Source organism: Amaranthus tricolor, chromosome 1, assembly GCF_026212465.1.
Source record: "Amaranthus tricolor cultivar Red isolate AtriRed21 chromosome 1, ASM2621246v1, whole genome shotgun sequence".
Classification (NCBI taxonomy): domain Eukaryota; kingdom Viridiplantae; phylum Streptophyta; class Magnoliopsida; order Caryophyllales; family Amaranthaceae; genus Amaranthus; species Amaranthus tricolor.
Genome location: NC_080047.1, coordinates 10,728,567 through 10,749,312, shown reverse-complemented (window position 1 = coordinate 10,749,312; position 20,746 = coordinate 10,728,567). Strand labels below are relative to the sequence as shown.

At 34.5% G+C, this 20,746-nt stretch overlaps 1 protein-coding gene across 2 annotated transcripts; it reads left to right on the top strand.

The window, feature by feature from the left end:
• Positions 1-1,666: 1,666 nt before the first annotated feature.
• On the top strand, positions 1,667-19,584 carry LOC130825557 (brefeldin A-inhibited guanine nucleotide-exchange protein 1). Of its 2 annotated transcripts, XM_057690844.1 has the most exons (11): positions 1,667-3,068; positions 5,702-6,019; positions 6,976-7,312; positions 7,439-7,861; positions 8,106-8,398; positions 13,130-13,403; positions 13,878-14,380; positions 14,643-14,964; positions 16,281-16,641; positions 16,926-17,605; positions 18,738-19,584. In XM_057690844.1, the coding sequence occupies exons 1-11, from the start codon at positions 1,927-1,929 to the stop codon at positions 19,344-19,346; spliced, it is 5,262 nt and encodes a 1,753-aa protein (XP_057546827.1). In that variant the 5' UTR covers positions 1,667-1,926; the 3' UTR covers positions 19,347-19,584. The 2 variants fall into 2 exon arrangements, with proteins under 2 accessions (XP_057546827.1, XP_057546835.1); XM_057690852.1 differs by lacking the exon at positions 1,667-3,068 and having other exon boundaries at positions 5,850-6,019; positions 6,966-7,312.
• Positions 19,585-20,746: the final 1,162 nt, after the last annotated feature.

Sequence of the window (20,746 nt, the reverse complement as noted above, 5' to 3'; positions counted from 1 at the left end):
AATCCCATTGGTTGACCAAATTAATGAAGTTTAGTTTAATTATTATGCGACTATTCAATGGTTCTAAACTCTACTAGTAACGGTTGCTTGACCAAAGCAAAGGGCGTATTTGACCAAGTGACCTAACAAAAATAAAAATTAGAATAAAAAGAAATTTATTTTATTGGACATAAGTTTTAAGATATTCAATTGATGAAAATATATGTTGAGGATTTGGTCAATATATTTTTATAAACAAATTTATAACATTTTTTATAATATATTTAATATCTTAAAGATATTTAGAGTCAAGTTGATTAAGTAAATTAAAGTGTAAAAATAAAAAGATATGTTGAAAATGCTTTATAAATTGTGATACTTAATTATGTTGGATCATAATGCCTAATGTTATTGATTCAAATATAGTATTCCCTCCTATTCACCTTAAATGTCTCATTTACTTTTGAAACATTATTTATCTATCACTTTTAATTTGTATTTTATTATTAAATTTTAAGTTTTTAAGTTAAAACATAGTCATATAAGATATTATTTGATTCGTTTTAATATAGATTAATTAATATTAATTTTTTATAGTTTTATTATATATAATAAAATATATTAAAGATTGAATAAGTGTATTGAATATAGTACATAAAATAAATTGAAAATGATGAATAAATTTGTAACCTAATCAACTTCAATTTTGCGCCCTGAAGCAAAAGATGAAAATAACCCCTTAAAGTTTAAAGCGTATGAAATAAAATAATACATCTTTTGTTTTTTATTATTAATATTAAAACTACTTTATAAATAAGAACTTAGAACTCATATTACTTAGCGAAAAAATGTAAGTTATATATAAATTTAATTAAAATTATTATCACTTATATACATAAAAAAATAAATTTTTTAGGCCCTAAAAAATTCGAAGCCTTAGACAATAACCGCTTTGCCCTTGCTAATCGGCGGCCCTGGGTATGTCATATTGTCATTCAATAAAATTAATCGTGAGAGGTTCTTAAACTTTTATCATAATCTTAAACATGCACAATTCATAATTTGATATGATAGATTCTTCAAGTTTGAGCAATATAACATGGTTTGTTAACATACGACCATGATTGTTGTTAGGTACACTTTGTATAGATGACACAAACATATGAAAAGAGAAGTATAGTCTATCCTAGTTAAAAATATCTTGTTATCTCATATTTTTTAAAGAACTCTTTTTGTATGAGATCGTTTCATCGTGAGATGAGTTTATACAAAAGATTAATTATACTAAAAGTTTCTGTTATTGGATCATTCATCCCAAGAATAAGACACGTCTCACGACGAAATCGTTTTATACAAAAATTTGTGTTTTTTAAATTAAATGGTAAGCCAATAAAAAAAAATTAAAATCATAATTTTACTTAGAGAAAGCGAATTTACTACGATTAAGATGAAATTTCATTGTCTATTCTTTCATTTTAGTTAACTAGAGTAAAATGCAAAACCATTAAAAGCACTAAAACTAGTCAACATTAAACAATCTTTCCAAATTTCACCTAAACTCCATTCAAACTTGGTTCTTATGTCATAATCCAACATATAACAAGTCTTGACTCTTACTAATGTTTCTAAGATTAAAGGCTAATAAAGCCTTATATGGTAAATTAATAGAAAAATTAATTACGTGAGAATCAAATTTACAAAATAATTTCCAACTGAAATAACACTCACACCTTTATTTCCCATTTATTCCCACTACAAATTCCATCCTTCTCGCACGTGTCTACTAAACTTCTCCATTCCTAAGTTTCCGACCAACATCAATATTTCCTTTTCCCCTCCGATTAAACTTGGAAAACATCTCATATTCAACATTTAATCTTCTCTCTCCTCATTCATCAATGGCGACTTTCATCTCAGATCTGTAAATTCTCCATTTTTCTGTTTTCAATGGCGTCGTCGCAATCTCTTGGAGGTTCCACTCGCTGTGGCAAAATCCTCGGCCCATCTTTCGACAAAATCATCAAAAATGTTGCTTGGAGAAAGCACACAAATCTTGTTTCCGCTTGTAAATCCGCCATTGATAAGCTTGAAACCTTAACCGAGCTTACTTCACTTTCTCTCTCCTCCACGATCCCTACTTTATCACCTGCCGACGCCGACTATCTTCTTTCTCCTCTTCTTCTCGCGCTTGATACTGCTTCACCGAAAATTATTGATCCTTCTCTTGATGCACTTTTTCGACTCTTTTCGCGTAATCTTCTGCGGTTTGAACTCGATCGTTCTTCAGATGATAATAGCAATTCGGTGATTTTTCAGTTGATTGAATCTGTTTGTAAGTGTTGCAGTTTGGGAGATGAGCTGATTGAGTTTAGCGTAATGAAGGTGATACTGTCGGCAATTCGTTCGCCGTATGTTGTGTTTGGAGGTGACTATCTAAACCACATTGTTAAGATTTGTTATAATGTTTATTTAGGAGGTTTGAATGGAACTAATCAGATCTGTGCTAAGGCTATTTTGGCTCAAATTTGTTTGATGGTTTTTGCTCGTGTCGAAGAGGATTCTATGTTTGTTGATAAGTTCAAGATTGTTGCTGTTTCTGAGTTGCTGGAATTTACTGATAGGAATCTGAGTGAGGGGAATTCGGTACAATTAGTTCAGAATATCATTAACGAGGTTATGGACTCTAATGAAGGGGCTGAGGATATTAAACCACAGACCGATAGCCCTCGGAGTGGGAATGGAGATGGGAATGCGAGTGAGCATGGGGATGGAGATGAGAATGAGAATGGGAATGGGAACGGGAACGGGAGCGATGGTGATGAATCGACAGTGAGCACGGAGGAAAACAGTGGCGGAGAGGTAAAAATGGAGGTGATAAGTAATGGTGGGGTGGAAACATCAGGGGAAAGGGAGAGTAAGCTCCGACAAGACGGATTTATGCTGTTTAAGAATTTGTGTAAATTGTCAATGAAGTTCTCTTCACAAGAGCATTCTGGTGATGAGATTCTTCTTAGGGGAAAGATCCTATCTTTGGAATTGCTCAAAGTGATCATGGATAATAGTGGTCTTGTTTGGCGCAAAAATACTAAGTAAGTTCATGTTTCTTACTCTACTCTTACCTACTGCTTGGAAATAAAGTTTATCTTTGCTGTTGCTGCTGGTGTTGATTTTTGTTGAACTTCTTAGTACTTAATATATTAGCTTTTGTAGATTGTAATGATATTTGCTTTGTAGATTTGGTGATGATAATGTGTTGAGGTTCCATTTCACATGTTTGTTTTGTTTTTAGTTCAACAATTGATTTAATTGAGACTATTCTTTACTGCATGAAATACGAGGAGATTTATTGAACAAACCTAGTGCCTAGTTTTGCTTTTCAGTTTTTTCTTTATTTTTCTTTGAGTTTTTTGTTTCGGTATTTAAGTTGACCCCCATTTGGAAGTCCAACCTGATGTGTCTTTCTGAATAAGGATGCAAATCAACTTATCAAACAACAAAACCAAATAGAATATATTGGCGACTATTGTCCTAGTAGGCATAGTGCAAAAATGCGGTAACACCTTTACTACGCGGAAAATATCGGTTCATATTTCTGAAAACCTTAACAACGCGTGTGATGTGATGCAGCCTTATTTTTGTACTGTAAGTTATTTTCCCTTGAACAATGGTTCAGTATTGCAACGTCATTTTGGTTCCCGTGGTATATTTCATCACCAATGTGGCTTTATTGAGACTTCTAACGTGTTTTATTTATCAATCTTAGGTTTCATCTGTTTACCCTAAAAAAGTTTCTTTTATGAAAAGTACATTTAGCTTCGGGCAAGTAGTTACATTGAAGGCTACAAAACTCGCTATAAAATAAAAATTTAGACTATTTTAGCTCAAATAATGTCAACTAATTCCAAAATTATCTATAATACACTCATATATAAGGGGTTAGGTGCAAAGAGTGAACCCTTAAGAGTACAAAAGTTTTCCAAGTGGGCTTATGAGATGTGACTAGTGACAACTAGACAGGCCACCAAGAGTTCATAGGTGTGATCCCTTTTATCAAATTTTATGTTTTTTCTATGATGCTCTACATCTGGATAAGGCTACGCATTGTTGTTGTGTGGTTGCTCTACTCATATTTCTCTCTCTTAGTCTTAAACTATTGCTTTTCTTATAGAAAAAAGCAATAAAATCGTTACTTTTTTGTGAACGACGAAGTTGAAGTATCTATAAGGATTTATACTTTGGAAAGTGCTCTTGGTATATGATGTGTGTGCCTTTGTGTTGTCAATGAAACCTTTCGTGGCTTAGGTGCTTTCCAAATTTAATTCTTAAAATATCAAACGAGTGATTCTCAAAGTTTTTTCTGATTTCGCACCCGTTTTGAGGGCATGTTTTATCGAAATAATATTGTAGTTCCATTTATTTTAGCTCTATATTTGGGGCCGAAAAAAATGTTTTGCTGAGCTATACTTAGCTCATTGCTTCTTTGATTCACAATTTTTAGTTTGAAAAAGTTGTTTCAAGCTTTGATTCATATATTCTCATTGGAGATAACACTAGGCTATAATTATTTTTAGAATACTTAAATATGGGTTGTCAAAGTTAGGAAGTTTAAAAAGAAATCCTGTCTTTGATACCTTACTATGTGAGATAAAGTAAGTGGAAATTGTTTCATTGTGAAAACAATTCTTGTCATGAACCAACCACATTTTGATGTCAATTTACTCTGAACTTCCTTTTGATGGATCTTGGAAGAAATCTGTGGAACAAATTTTTTGTATTGTCATACGTATTGTTGACCATAGAAATTGTGATTTTCTTAGTCACTAAACTAAGCAGATACTTCATCAATCTGCTCTCTGTTCTTGCCACCTTTTAAGTGCATAGTTTTAAGGAGAAAAATGTGGGCTGGTTAGTATGAAGCCCAATTTAAAGATTAAGTAGAGAGGAAAAACTTAATTTCTTAAGGCATGGAGCACATGAAAACAGATAGACTGAAAGGAAGTGGTTGAAATAAATAGGTTAACATGGAAAACTTTTTTCATAAACCTAGTGAGTAGAAAACTAAAGGGAATAGTGAAAGATATATATCTGACCTGTTCGTCCATGATGACGAATTTAATCATTGAAAGGATACATAAGTGTCCGACATGCTTCTAATACAATGACCACTTTTTTGTGGTGGGGAAAATTATATTTTTGATGGTGTTTGGTGACTCTGACCTCTGGTGTGCATTTTTGGCGATTTAATCATGGATGTGAAAGCAGTTCAAAAGCTTGTCAATTTTCAGACAAGTATTACTTGTCTGAATAAAAGAGTATGAGAATATCCTTATAGAAAATTAATAGTGTTTTTTATTTGAGATTAAATTGAGAAAAAATATAAATGACTTATAAAAACATCAGCTCTTTGGATGATCAAGTTCTTGCTTTTTCATGGGGGATAGGGGTGGGTACTCCACAATCTCATTGGTTGTACTATTGGGGATTCTCATCATCTTCTTCAAACAGATTTCTGTGACGGTGCTGTCTAGTGTACTCTTTTTTCTTTGCTGCGTTTAGTGGAGTGTTGATAATATTCTGTTATAACATATGTTGTTGCTTCATTGACTAATTTTCCCTTGTCCCTTTTGTGTAAACTCCTGGGAATGCTTACTGCCATGCTTAACATATTACTATGTAAGTTTCTGTTCAAACATAATTGACGCTTTTGTGCTCTTTGTTGCAGCTTTCTTAATATTATCAAACAGTTCCTCTGCTTGTCATTACTGAAGAATAGTGCACTATCAGTGATGACCATATTCCAGCTCCTATGTTCTATTTTCATGAGCTTGTTAACTAAGTTTAGATCAGGGTTGAAGGCTGAGATTGGAATCTTCTTTCCAATGCTTATCCTTCGTGTCCTGGAGAATATACTCCAGCCTCGTTTTATACAAAAAATGACTGTCCTCAACCTGCTGGAGAAGATTTCTCAGGATCCGCAGCTTATAATTGATATTTTTGTCAACTATGACTGTGATCTTGATGCTCCAAACATTTATGAGAGGTACTTTTGTGTTTTGTTGTGCATTTCGGCTTACTATAGATAGAGGCTTCCAATTTTTGTTTTATATATTGCTACCTTCATTCTTATAATGTTGTTTGATTTTGCTAGATAATTATCATTTCATGTCATAAGAATTTACGTTGTTGCTTAGGACTTTTTGAGGTCTCTCGGGTCCCTGTTTGCTATTTTTAGTAAATAATAGGCAATATAACTATGCATGGAGCTATTGCAGCAGGAAAGGAAAATCCTAAGTCACTGTTCGAAAGTATTATAATTTGAAAATTTGAATAAACCAGCTCTTTTGAGTAGCAAATAGCAATTATTACTTCTTCCAAGATTTCATTGCACAAGCATTTGGTAGTATTGCTCAGTGTTCAAAACAGTGCAGTTGGCGCTAAAGCTCCAGTGCCTCAAAAGGCCTGCATGAAGCGTGTTCAATGAGGCCCCTCTATGTTGTAATTATTTTGATTTTCATTTTTTGTTGAAGTTAATGTAAACAGCTTCAATCAATTGCCCTCTTTCTGGTGAATAGAACTCTCTGCTGCATCTGAAATTTCCACCATAGAATAGAGTCTCGTCGTAGATGATTGGTCAAGGGTCTGGTTTAAGTGGATGTCTATTTGACAGTAATGAATGGGTAAGATCTGAAAGTTTTTATGGAGGCAAATATCCTTTGCATAAAGGATGGAAAGTGATGCTGTATTTGTTTGCTCATTGCTGTATTCTATTTTTAATATTAGATTTGTTTTTTCGATATTGAATGATGAGTAACGTACAATAGGCCTTTTCTTTTTGGACCAATTATGGCTGATACTAGGGCATAAAACATGTTGGTTTTATACTAATCTTTTACCCCTTGGCACTTGTTGCATTTGTATCCTCACTTTATGATCTTCAATTGTATGACGTATCTGAACATTTATTTAAGCTCTTATAATTCCATCAGATATTTGCAGGACGATTAATGGCCTTTTGAAGACTGCTCTTGGTCCACCACCTGGTTCTACTACAACTTTGCCTCCAGTTAAGGATCTCACATTCCGGGTTGAATCAGTAAAGTGTCTAGTTAGAATAGTTAAGTCAATGGGAACTTGGATGGACCAGCAACTGAAGATAGAGGAATCTTCTTTGTCCTATAGATCTTCTGTGGCGTCTGGTTCTGTTGATGTGCATTCTACCTTAAACGGAGAGGAGGGAACAATTCCAGAGTATGAACTGCATGCGGAAACAAATTCTGAGTTGTCTGATGCTGCTACTTTTGAGCAGCGTCGAGCTTATAAAATTGAAATGCAGGTTTTTCTTCAACTCTTTTAAAATTTATGATATCATCAGTTTTGCTTGTTTTGGGCTATTTTAAATGTCTTTTTCACATTTATGGCTCTCTCTAATTTTTAGTGACAACTTGCTCCCAATATGCAGAAGGGCATCACATTATTTAACAGGAAACCTTCAAAAGGTGTCGAGTTTTTGATTAACACCAAAAAAGTTGGTGGTTCTCCAGAAGAAGTTGCTGCTTTTCTAAAGAATACTGCTGGCCTGAACCCAACTATTATTGGGGATTACTTGGGAGAACGAGATGATTTCCCATTAAAAGTTATGCATGCATATGTTGATTCATTTTATTTTGAAAAAATGGATTTTGGTGAAGCTATTCGATATTTCTTACGGGGTTTCAGATTACCTGGAGAGGCTCAAAAGATAGATCGGATTATGGAGAAGTTTGCTGAGCGTTACTGTAAATGCAATCCTAATTCATTCAAAACTGCGGATACAGCTTACGTCCTTGCCTATTCTGTTATATTGCTTAACACAGATGCTCACAATAATATGGTTAAAGAGAAGGTGAGCTTGGTGATTTATTCTTTTTGTTTGTATAAGAGAATAATTGACAATCTATCTGTATCAAGACTTGAGTGAACTTTTGAAGTGCAATTTTTTTTTGCTTATTTTTGTATTAAATTCTGCTACTTGCCTCAATTCCTAAAGGCTGTGATCTTTGGGAAGTCCGAGGATGGGAAATTGATTGAAGTGGATAATTTTTTGATGTATTTGTGCTTTAATTTCTTCAAAAAATATTCTTTTTCAGATGACCAAAGCTGACTTTGTTCGGAACAACCGAGGAATTGATGATGGCAAGGACTTACCTGAAGAGTATTTGGGTTCTCTCTATGATCAAATTGTTAAAGATGAAATCAAAATGAATGCTGAAAGTTCTCAACCACAAAGCAAGCAGGTCAATGGATTCAACAGGTTACTAGGTTTGGACGGTATACTAAACTTAGTAATGGGGAAGCAACCAGAAGAAAAACCTTTGGGCACAAATAGTCTTCTTATCAAGAACATCCAAGAGCAGTTCAAGGCAAAGTCTGGAAAATCAGAGTATGCATCACACTAAGATTTTTTCTCAATTATATTATTTTCTGTTTACTACCACAGAGCAAGATGAACCAATGCTTTTATTTTATAAATAACAGGAAAAGTTGATACTAACAAGCCCAACTCTACTCACTCTTCTTTAATTTTATCTATTGATTTTATCAATAATGATCCGAATTCTATGGATCTTTTGAAAATTCCCGGGAAAAATTCAACATGTCTAGACTCTAGCAGGCCATATAATCCACTTGTGATTTTATTGGTTTATGAAATTTCTTCTTAGCCGAAACACCATTATCTCCACACCTCATGAAATGACCATCTTCTAATCTCTTTTTCTCTCCTGTTACTCCCTTCGTTCGTAACTGATGTACCCATTTGCCATTTTGGATGGTTACACTATTTTCATTTCATTATTTTGGTCATATTTAACTTTTATTTTTACAAATGTTGGATAAAATTGTGCTTACTTTTTATTAAATCTCAATACTTTATTCTTGTGGTCCCTAAATGTTTCCCATTTGCATTTAAAATCGATACCAAAAAAATCTAATCTACAAAAATCATATTTATCTTTATCTATTTTCATTTTATTTTATTCATGTGGTCCCTACATGTTCTCTACTTACTATTACAATCAATATAAAATATTACCACTATCTACCTTATCATTACTCTAATCACAAAAATCTCATTTTTCTTAATTCATGTGAACATTCCTCGTGGAAACAGCATTTAGGAACGGAGGGAGTTTATGCTTTGCCTGTCACCGCCATCTTATATCTATCTCGTATCCTCCTAAACCTACCTCGGATACTCATCATCCTTGGGTTTATGGTCACACGAGGCATCTCCATACCTTTAAGACCACCATATGTTTTTTATTTTCTTCAAACATGTATGTGTCATGGCTCCCATTAATACTAGAATACTGCCACATTTGGTAGTTTCATTTAACTGCTAAGGCTTTTCTTGGGAAGTCTTGGAGGTCAAATTAGACCATGAATTGCTAAAATTTACTTGTGTTATTCAATAGAAAAATTTCAGCAGGTATGAATTTGGTTTCGGTGGGATGGTGATGGAGAGACCACGTCAATTCTAATGTTCTTTAGAGGGATTTATGGGGGGTTTTGTTTCGGTGAGGTATTGGTATTTGGTAGCTATGGTGATGATGGAAGAAGCTTTGGTGATTCATTGGTTTAACGTCTGGTGCGAGTTAGTTGGCAGGGCAGTCCATAGTAGTGATCGCACAAGGGGAAAATGAGAAAGAACTCCTTAAAATGTACTTCCTCCTTAAATCGTTTGGACTTTTGCGTGTTCTGACGCTCGACTTTTGATTGTAAATATTCTAAATTATCTAAGAATGAAAATTATAAAAGTTGATATCATAAAATTAGACATTGAGACAATTCTAATAAGATTGCCACAAGGGAATTATGGCTTTTGGCCTTCTCAGCTAATTGTAAAGTGGTGAATTTTCCTATTGAATATTTGGGATTACCCTTGGGAGCTACTCCTAGAAAAAAGGATTTTTGGGGTCCGATCATTAAAAAGATTTCGAAGAGGCTTGATGGATGGAAAAAAAAATCATTTTTTCCTTGGGAGGTAGAATCACTATTGTCAAATCTTGCTCAAGAAATATTCCCATTGACTTTCTTTCCCTTTGCAGGCCCTCGAAGTCTTTTATAAGAAATCTAGAGAAAATTATGAGTAATGTTCTTTAGGAGGGAAATGGAGTGACAAAAAGGATCATTTATTGAATTGGGAGATAGTCAAATTTTCAATTCAACATGGGGGTTTGGGTGGGGGATCTGTTGGAAAAAAATTTGGCATTACTTGTTAACTGGCTTTGGAGATTCCCTCGTGAAATGAATTCTCTTTGGCATTGATTAATACCAAAATTTTTTCCTTTTGCTCAACTTAAAGTTGGGATGGGTGATTTGATTAGATTTTGGAAAGATGTTTCTTTTTTCTTAGATTATATCCTCTCCACTAAACATAATGCTCCTATTTGTATAGGTGTGGTTGGTGGTTTTAGGGAAGCTCAATAGTCAATACTATGGAGAATTTCGAAATTAGAAGGCCTGGTAATGCTTTGAGCCTGCATCAATGTATTATGTGATTAGTAGATGGTGAGGATAATGATCATTTTTCGTTGTTGCTTCACGAGAGCATATGGGGCAAACTCTTTCTATTAAGCGGAGATCTTCGGGTGCTCGTAGGAGGATTGGAGATTTTCTGTTCTTAAATTTTTCGGAAATAAGAGGGAGCTCAAAATCTTGTGGAGAGTTCGCTGCTATGCAATTCTTTAGTCTGTCTAGTTGGAGAGGAATAGACGCATTTTTAATGATCGGGTATTACCATTGGATATCATTTGGGAGAAAGCTAAGTTCTTAGCTTCTCTACTCTCTATGGGCAAAAGCAAATGGTCTTTTTGAGCATACTACTCTAAATGATCTTTTTAGGAGTAATTGGAGGATTGTAATGAAGATTATCATTTAATAATTGATCTCTTTTGGGATTTATCATTTGTATTTTTGTCAATTTATTAAAAAGCAAAAAAGTAACAATTGGGGAATGAGCAGTGACTTAAATAAGTAGTTGATTTTAGTATTGAAAAATGAAGTTGACTGAATAGAAAAAAAATGTTTTAAATAGGACATAGTTTTAATGAATACTTTTAACATCACCGATGACTTCTTGTTTTTGACACTTCCATCCCTCATGATGTGGAGTTCTATTTGGAAAAAATGTAGAGCAGTTTCTAATTACACTTAATTAGCACAACCTCAAAACTGCTATAGGAGTGGCAGAATAATATATTACAAGATAGGAGCAGGACTAATAAGCAAGAAGTAACCAGCTTCTGGTCAGTACAATCATCAAGGAAAATGGTGTAGCTAGAAGTAGAATTACACAAACAACCTCACCACTCACTAAACCTGAGGCAAAACCATGTTGAATTACCTGAGCATTTATGTAAGTCTCCTTGTGAGATGTTACATTTCAGACAAATCTCTATTTCTTTTGGTTTTTTCTTTTTTTTCTTTTTTGTGGGGGTGGGGGGGCTGGTGGGGATGGCTTTTGGCCTTCTCGGCTAATTGTGAAGTGGCGAATTTTCCTATTGAATATTTGGGATTACCACTGGTAGCTAATTGTAGAAATAAGGATTTTTGGGGTCCGATCATTAAAAAGATTTCGAAGAGGCTTGATGGATGGAAAAAATCATCTTTTTCCTTGGGAGGTAGAATCACTATTGTCAAATCTTGCTCAAGGAATATTCCCATTTACTTTCTTTCCCTTTATAGGGCCTTGAAGTCTATTATAAGAAACCTAGAGACAATACGAGTAATGTTCTTAGGAGGCAAATGGAGAGACAAAAAGGATCATTTAGTGAAATGGGAGATAGTCAAATTGCCAATTCAACAAGGGGTTTAGGAGTGGGGAATCTGGAGGCAAAAAATTTGGCATTACTTGGTAACTGGCTTTGGATATTCTCTCGTGAAATGAATTTTTTGCCTTTTGTTCAACTTAAAGTAGGGATGGGTGATTTGATTAGATTTACATGGCAAGGCAGTAAAGAAGAACACAAGGGAGACCCCTCGTGCAAACGGTCACAAATTTCTTTGAAGGCTGTCATGAGAGAAATTTGTTCGGGAGGGAATGGGTTTTTGATCAAGTGTAATGGTCTTCAGAATTAAAATAAAATAAAACATGAACCAGTGGTGAGTGTGATATAATGGTATAAGGGTAATATGGGTAGTTTAATATGAGAAGTTAGTTAGAGAACTTAGTATAAATAAGGATGGTGGAGTAGAGAAAGAGATCAGATAGATTGTATTCAGATTCTCTGGTTTTTTTACTTATGACCTAGTAAAGAGCAAGCCTCTTGAAAGCTTGTGTATCTTGTTTCCATCTATTTTATCAATAAACTCTAAAATTCCATTTTACTCTCATTTACATTTTTTGAATTCATCCAATTTCACAATAATGGCAGGATCGGTCTATTACATTTTCATCCTTGCATTCTTCTTTCTTTAAATATCATCCTTACAATTAATTTTTTTTTTAATTATCATCCCAACAATCCAAACCAAAATAAAAGTTATATGCTACATATGACTATGGGAAATTCACAGGGACAAAGGTGTATATGTTTACTGGTCTTGGCTATTGATACTAGACTAGCAAGGCAGGTAGCAAGTATCTTGTATCAACTGATATATTGAATGATTTATCTACACTAGTTTGAGATTATAAAATTGTAGGAAGTAATGTTTTGTAGGACATGCTAAGATTGTCTTCCTGTTGAAGTACTGATTTACTATGTGCTTTTAGTGATTGGTATTTGAATCTTGTACACCCAAAGGTTGTGTAACTTTGATCCTATACTTTTATTTTCTTAAATTATTTTCATGTTAAGTTGTGATAATTTATTTAGATTTTTCTCTAAAGCAAGCAAGCTCCGTAAGAATTTTTTAGTCTTTTACTTTAAACTAAATGATGTTTGGCAATGGAGACCATGCATTTTAGAGTTTTACAAATAATATGGGTCGGTTCTTCATATTTGTGCATCTCTGTGTGGATGAGTACAAGAGATAGATTTTGGTTATGTTGATAGCATAAAGATTTGATATTGTTATTGATGTTTGTATGTTTATTTGACTATTTATTTTATACTTTGATCCACTTACAAGACAAGGAACAATGGCAACCATCACACTTTTTTTTCAGGTCGGTTTTTTATGCAGTTTCTGATGTTTCAATATTGAGATTTATGGTGGAAGTTTGTTGGGGTCCTATGCTGGCTGCGTTTAGTATGACACTTGATCAGAGTGATGACAAATTAGCTACGACAGAATGTTTGCAAGGCTTCCGATATGCTGTACATGTTACTGCGGTACTTAGTATGCAGACACAAAGAGATGCTTTTGTGACCTCTTTGGCCAAATTCACTTATCTCCACTGTGCAGCTGATATGAAGCAAAAAAATGTTGATGCTATGAAGGTAAGCCTATAATTGAGTGGCTTCATTGAGGAAAAAACGAACATTTTCTGTATGAAAAGCTGCTTAGCTGGCAGTTATAGTTGATGCTATTATGTATGTTGACAAAATATATCCAAAACTGAATGCACAATAAAAGAACATGTATATGCATATGGTCTGGCTGTAACAGATATAGTGCACAATTAACTTCTCTTATATGCTCAATATAATAGCTAAATGCTGGGATTATTTTGGAAATTGAATGCAAAATTTAGATCCATGTTTGTTTTTTCTTCTTCCGCTTTACGTGGTAACTTTAGGAATCAGTTTTAATCCAACTTTGTTGATAGGCATTTGTCCCACTTGGTCCTTTCATGACGGATGCCTACAATTTCACTGGTTGATGATGGATGCCTACTTTGTTTCTGTAATGTGTACAGCATTGATTTCCCTGCTATGGTCATTCTGATAACATTGTGATGCTTTTTACCACAGACAATGATGTCCATAGCTATTGGAGATGGAAATTATCTACAAGATGCATGGGAGCACATCTTGACGTGTTTGTCTAGGTTTGAACATTTACAACTTTTAGGAGAAGGTGTACCACCAGATGCATCATTCTTGAGCATGTCTAATGCTGAACCAGAGCAGAAATCACTAATGCCAAGTGACTTGGCTTCTCTGAAGAAAAAGGGGGCTCTTCAAAACCCAGCTGTGGCCGCTGTCGTTCGAGGTGGATCCTATGACAGCAGTGCACTTGGTGCAAGCTCTCCCAAACTGGTTACTCCAGAACAGGTCACTAACTTTATTTCGAACTTGCACTTGCTTGATCAAATTGGAAGTTATGAGTTGAACCACATATTTGCCCATAGCCAAAGGTTGAACAGCGAGGCAATAGTATCTTTTGTGAGAGCTCTTTGCAAAGTTTCAATGGCAGAGTTACAGTCTCCAACAGATCCTCGTGTGTTCAGTCTCACAAAGATAGTTGAGATTGCGTAAGTCTTCTTTCCATGAGATCTCTATCAATGCGTCCTCTTTTGGGTTTTGATATGTTGAATGCAAAAACATTTATTTCTATGGTAGTATGGTTGCACTTCTTGGAATTTGCTAAACACTCTATTTTCTGAGGACGTCCAATTTTCTGTATTTTATTTTTTCATGTTAGAAATGTGGACTGTTGCTACTCCGGGCTTACTGTTATAGCCTTCTAGGATCTTGAGTATTTATACTAAACAATGATTTTGGGTCATTTTTCAGGCACTATAATATGAATCGCATCAGACTAGTGTGGTCTCGCATCTGGAATGTTCTCTCAGATTTCTTTGTCTCTGTTGGCTTGTCTGAAAATCTCTCGGTCGCAATTTTTGTCATGGATTCTTTGCGTCAGCTTGCTATGAAGTTCCTTGAGCGCGAGGAGCTGGCAAATTACAATTTCCAAAATGAGTTTTTGAGGCCTTTTGTCATTGTAATGCAAAAGAGTAGCTCTGCTGAAATTCGAGAACTTATTGTCCGCTGCATTTCTCAGATGGTCCTTACCCGTGTCAGTAATGTGAAATCTGGATGGAAAAGTGTATTTAAGGTAATTTACTTGCTTATTTCATATTCTTTGTTTTGGAACTTCTGGTTACAAAGTGTGACTTACAGAAATGTTCATGCTTCTGTATGCATTTTATTTATTTTGCATATCTCATCTAGATGTACAATTTAGTAATACGCACAACCTTCTTCCGGAAAAACAAATGGAAAAGAGAGAATTGTGCATTTTCCGGTTGACCATCTAGGATAAGTAGTTGACTACCAGTTTTACAAAGTAGGAGCTCTTGTGCAATTACAAATTGCCATCTACAGTTGGCAGAGACGTGATGTCTATTTTGGGATACTAGTTGTGGTTTGATATTATTTTTTCAAGAGATATCAAGCACCTGAAGTTCTCACTGTAGTGTCTTCTACTCTTTGTGGGCTCCGGTATCGGATTTTCATCCAACATAGGAAAGTGGAAGAGGTCTTGATACAAACATGACATCAAGTTTGTGGAAGTTGTCAAAACTCAAAAATGAATGTTTCTTTAGAGATTTGTATCTAGGATTCAGGGTAAGTTTTTAGTTGTACTGGATTTCATAAATTCTTTTCGTAAGTTTGAGGACAAGGTTTTCATAATATTGACTGACAATGAGGTTTTCACAAGATATAATGGTAGTGGAACTCAAAATTTTTGAACCTGACAGATTATTGTGCAGCTATGATTCTTATTGTTGAAAGTTTGACAGGGATCGAGTTATACAATTTAATTTTTGGTATGCAAATTGCAAGGAATTTCAGGGAAATAAATGATTCTTATTGTTGAAAGTTTATTGTTTACAGTAGTACTTTGATTACTCCATCCAGTTCATATCAAATATCCCATTTGAGTTTTCCCCCATTCAAGAAAATGGGAATGGGACCACATGGCAGGAGAGAATATAGGCAAATAAATTTGATGACAATAATTGGCGATAACCTAATGGCCTTTTTGTAAATAATTGGTTCCATTAGGGTATAAGTATAGACAAAACATACCAATTATAGAAATGAGACATTTAATGTGAATCTGTTGGAAGAGGAAATGAGACATTTGATATGTATAGGAGGGAAATTTGTTATTATGAATTCTACTGCATGATCTCTTCTGTATTCTGCTATTAATTTTACTGCATGAGGTGTACCTAGTTTCCAGGTTCTGCTTAAAATTTATCTTACGCCTGATGTTAAATTAGTGTGCTGCTGGTTTCACTTTTTTAGGTTCATTTTATCTTGCCCGTTGTGATCTTCCAGACACCATTGTGATTCATTCTGTGTGATTGTGATGGCTTCTTTTGTTGTCATATATATACTTTCTTAATGAGGTTCTTCAATCAGGTTTTTACAACAGCTGCTGCTGATGAACGGAAGAGCATAGTGTTGTTGGCTTTTGAGACAATGGAAAAAATTGTTCGGGAATATTTTCCTTACATAACTGAGACCGAGTCTACAACTTTCACAGATTGTGTTAGATGTCTCATAACCTTCACAAACAGTAAATTTAATAGTGATGTCAGCTTCAATGCCATTGCGTTTCTTCGATTTTGTGCTGTTAAGCTTGCAGAAGGAGGATTGTTTTGCAATGAGGATAGCCAAGATGACAGTTCGTATGATTTGAGCGAAAGTGGGGAGACTGCTGATAGGCAATCTTTTACTGGCAAAGATGAAAACACCTCTTTCTGGATGCCTTTGCTTACAGGTAAATACATGGATATTGTCCATGAAACACTGATGTGTTGAATTGGACTTTGGTAAAATATGGTTTTTAATAGTGTTCCATATCGATATTGCTTGAAGGCTTTTCCGAATTTACATGTTTTCCCCGCATTGCTCAGATTTCCCAAGTTCATTGACTAAAGTTGAGCATATTTCGCTCTTATGCTTTTTGGGTACTAATTTAATTTTGTTTATGTGGAAAGTTGTATCTAATATCTATACAAACTGATTTTTCGTTGTTGATTCCCTTGAATTAAAAAAATGTAGGATTGTCAAGATTGACATCTGATCCTAGATCAGGCATTAGAAAGAGCTCTGTTGAAGTGCTGTTTAACATCCTCATGGATCATGGTGAACTATTTTCACGGCCGTTTTGGAGTGCAATTTTCAAATTTGTTGTCTTTCCAATACTCAATAGTAGAAACAAGGATGATAATATGCTGCATGATGACCAGTCACCTGAGTCTTCTAAAGATTCGTCAGTTAGTGAAAGTCCATGGGACTCTGAAACTTCTTCGTTGGCAGCAGAGCGCCTTGTTGATCTTTTTGTTACATTTTTTAGTGTTGTGAGATCTCAATTACCTGATGCTGTTACTGTAATGGCTAATTTTATTAAGAGTCCAGGCCCTGGTCCAGCTAAAACAGGGATAGCAGCGCTGGTACGTTTGACCAGTGAATTAGGAACCAGACTTTCTGAAGATGATTGGAGAGGAATGTTGATTGCTATTAAAGATGCTGCAGCATCAACTCTTCCAGGATTTTTGAGGGTGTTCAGGACTATGGATAACATTGATATTCCTGATGCCATGGAAAGTTATCAAGGACTTGATATGTCTTCCGATAATGAAATTTCCAACAATGACTTGGAGGATGACAACATGCACACTGCTGTATACGTGATCTCAAGAATGAAAAGTCATATTGCTGTTCAGTTGGTCATCATACAGGTTTGCTATGCTTTCGTTTATCTCCTCGCAAATTGGAAAAAGCAGTCGGTTTAGGCTATTTTTAGGCCGCCATTTGAGTGAATTGCCTATTCAAAATGCGAGCGGGCAAATTTCCATCTACCACAAACTGTATTTCATGCTGCCTATTTTGATGGGTGGCTGTGACCTTCCTATAAGAGGAAGAACATATTCCTAGTATTTTGTTGTCACAAGCAAAAACTTAATATGATTTATGTGAAGAGTGAGGCACTACAAAGCAGTTCTTCAGCTAGCTAGCTGCTTGTGAATAATTATTGATTTAGTTCTGGGGAAAGATGGTTTTAGCTTTAGTGAGTGTTTGATTTAATGGAAGATAAAAAAATTTTCCAATGGAAAATACAAATTTTGTTTTCTTCTGTTTTTGATGGAAAACTCTTTCGGGGAAATGGCAGTGTGGGGATGGAAGAGTGGAGGAAATTGTTTCTTTCCATTTTTTGAGGAAATCATTTCTTGTTTGCAAAGTGATGGAAATTCTTTTTCACCCATGTTTTCCATTCTAGTTCCCTTGACAAACCATGTTGGATATAGTGTTTTAAAGTTAAGCTAGTTGCTTTATTTTAGTGGTCTACTCCGAGTAGCATGTAGTAGTAAAAATAGTGGGGGATTATGCTCTCATAGTTTTATTGTAGTTATATCCTAGTACTATAAACTAGATTGTAAACATAAATTAATTGAATATCACAAGATTAACAATGTAGCTGTTTAGTTTTTTCTTCGAATTTCTCTCTTCACTATCTCGTTATAATTTCAACAAACTAAACTGCGGAAAATAGGCAAAATAATTTTCTTGATTCTTGTCTGTGTTACTATGAATACAGTACGACGTTGAAACATTCTGATGAGGTAGCAAAAACTAGGTAGCAAATTTGTTTCATTAACAATTTCTAGTAAGAGTAACCCTAATGACATGAAAATGATGCTCAAATTAATTTCAAATTTGAAGATGGGAACGATGGAGATCATTTTGTGTTGGATTTGTGATTTTTAATTAGAGTGAAATTTACCGTTGTTTGGCAATGGTCATTCTGTTTGTGCTTTCTTTTATATTTGAAAGCGTGATTTTGCAACTCACTTATATTGTCTGCTATTGCAGCTTGTGACTGATCTTTACAGGACACACCATGATTGTCTCTCAACAGCTAACCTCAAGATCCTTCTTGAACTTTTTTCATTGATTTCATCCCATGCCAACCAACTAAGCCAGGAAGGTATCATACTCGGGAAGCTTCAGACAGTGTGTAATAGGCTAGAGCTCTCTGAGCCACCTGTGGTGCATTTTGAAAACGAGGCATACCAGAGCTATCTGAACTTCCTCAATGACTTGATGTTGGAAAGATTTTCCACATCAGAGGATCTCGACTTAGAAGCACAAGTTGTAGCCGTTTGTGAGAGGATATTAGAGATGTATGTGGACTGTGCTGGGACTTGCTCCAACAAGAAGGTTGACAGTGAGCCCAAGACACATTGGATCCTTCCATTGCTATCAGTGAAAAAGGAAGAACTTGCAGCACGATCTACTTTGCTTTTATTAGCATTAAGAACATTAAGTCGTATGGAAAAAGATTCATTCAAGAGGTATATTTCACGCTTATTTCCCTTGTTGGTTGATCTTGTGAGAAGCGAACATAGCTCAACAGAAGTATTGCCAGTTTTGAGTGACATGTTTCTAACATGTATAGGCCCCATAATTGTTGGATTTTAACATAGAACTCTGCCATGCCTGCACCTTCCCCCCACATTTTTCATCAAAGATTTCCGTCTAGGACCTACACCTTAAAGTTCACCCATACGAAAATTTTGTACCTAAATAGATAGTAGAATGTGTTACAGTCTTACAAATGTAAAACTGAAAATTGTAGTGTCAAATTAGTGAACTTCGGTGGGAACATGTCCATTAAACTTTTTATGGTTGTAAATTCAATAATCATGTCATTTTTTCAGTGCCTTGTGGAATTTGAGACATTCAGACTTGAACATTATTTGTTATTCATTTGCTGACAGAAGGTGCTAAAACTGTCGATAGGTGCATAACAAGACCTTCAGACTATTTACTATTCTCTCCGTTTCTTAAAGAAGTTCTCATTTGCCATTTGGATGCGCCATTTGTTATTCCCATAAGGAATGTTTTCATTTATGTCATAAATTTTGGATAAAACTAACCTTGGTCATTCTCATTTTAATATCTTAATAATGCTTATGGTTTCACTATATCTTCCACTAACTTCATTTCAACATTTTTCTATTTCTTATGGTGCTCACATATTTCCCATTAATTTTATAAAATTATTTTTTATTAGTTGTGGTCTCTATTTTTTTTTACTAACTTTCTTTTAAATATTTTCTATTTTTTATGGTACTTAGTTTTCCTCTATTAAATTTATTATTCACTAAAATAATATCTCCACTATCTAAAAGATTTTATTTTTCTTAATTTCCATAAACATTTCTTATGAGAACTTTATTAAGGAAAATAAGGAGTATTATTTTATGTATATTTACATCTATTTAAAACTTAACGTCAAGCCGATGAGAAAATAATACTCTATCAGATTACGTTTAGATTTCTAGTTTCTTTGAGGTTGCTAAGTGTGCTTCTAAAAGTGATTGAAGAAAAAATATCCCTTTCAGTGAAAAACTTGAAGGTACGAGTCATAGAGTATACTTTTATATGCCAAACATGTTAATGGTCATTTATTAGAGTATATCTTGATTTTTCTACTCCATTTGTTAATTTAGAAATGATCTTAAATGCTCTATACTAACATGTTTCAAATTAGGTCATGGCCATCCATGACATGATGGATAATCTTTTTGTTTTAATGTCATGCATCAAATCGATGGGAGACGTTTACAATGTAATCTCCTACACTGCGTATTGCGCTTTTCTTCATTTTCCCAAGCTGTCCGATCCATGGGCAAGGACACTAGAGCCTCAAAAATAGAAGTATCTAATAAACCCATATTATTTTTTAATACTTCAAGATAAAAAAAAAAAACCAAAAAAAAAGCTTGTCTATAAATTGATAGAAAACTATGTGCCAACTTGAAATGATTAAATGTGGCTAAAAAGTATAATATCAAGAAAAAATTAGATCGGGCGCA

What these genes read in the sequence shown, in the direction of transcription:
- LOC130825557 (XM_057690844.1), top strand. Translation starts at nt 1,927, where the DNA reads ATGGCGTCGTCGCAATCTCTTGGAGGTTCCACTCGCTGTGGCAAAATC. An exon ending in GCAAAGTCTGGAAAATCAGA is followed by an intron (nt 8,399 to 13,129) that starts GTATGCATCACA and finishes CTTTTTTTTCAG; the next exon opens with GTCGGTTTTTTATGCAGTTT. An exon ending in ACAAAGATAGTTGAGATTGC is followed by an intron (nt 14,381 to 14,642) that starts GTAAGTCTTCTT and finishes GTCATTTTTCAG; the next exon opens with GCACTATAATATGAATCGCA.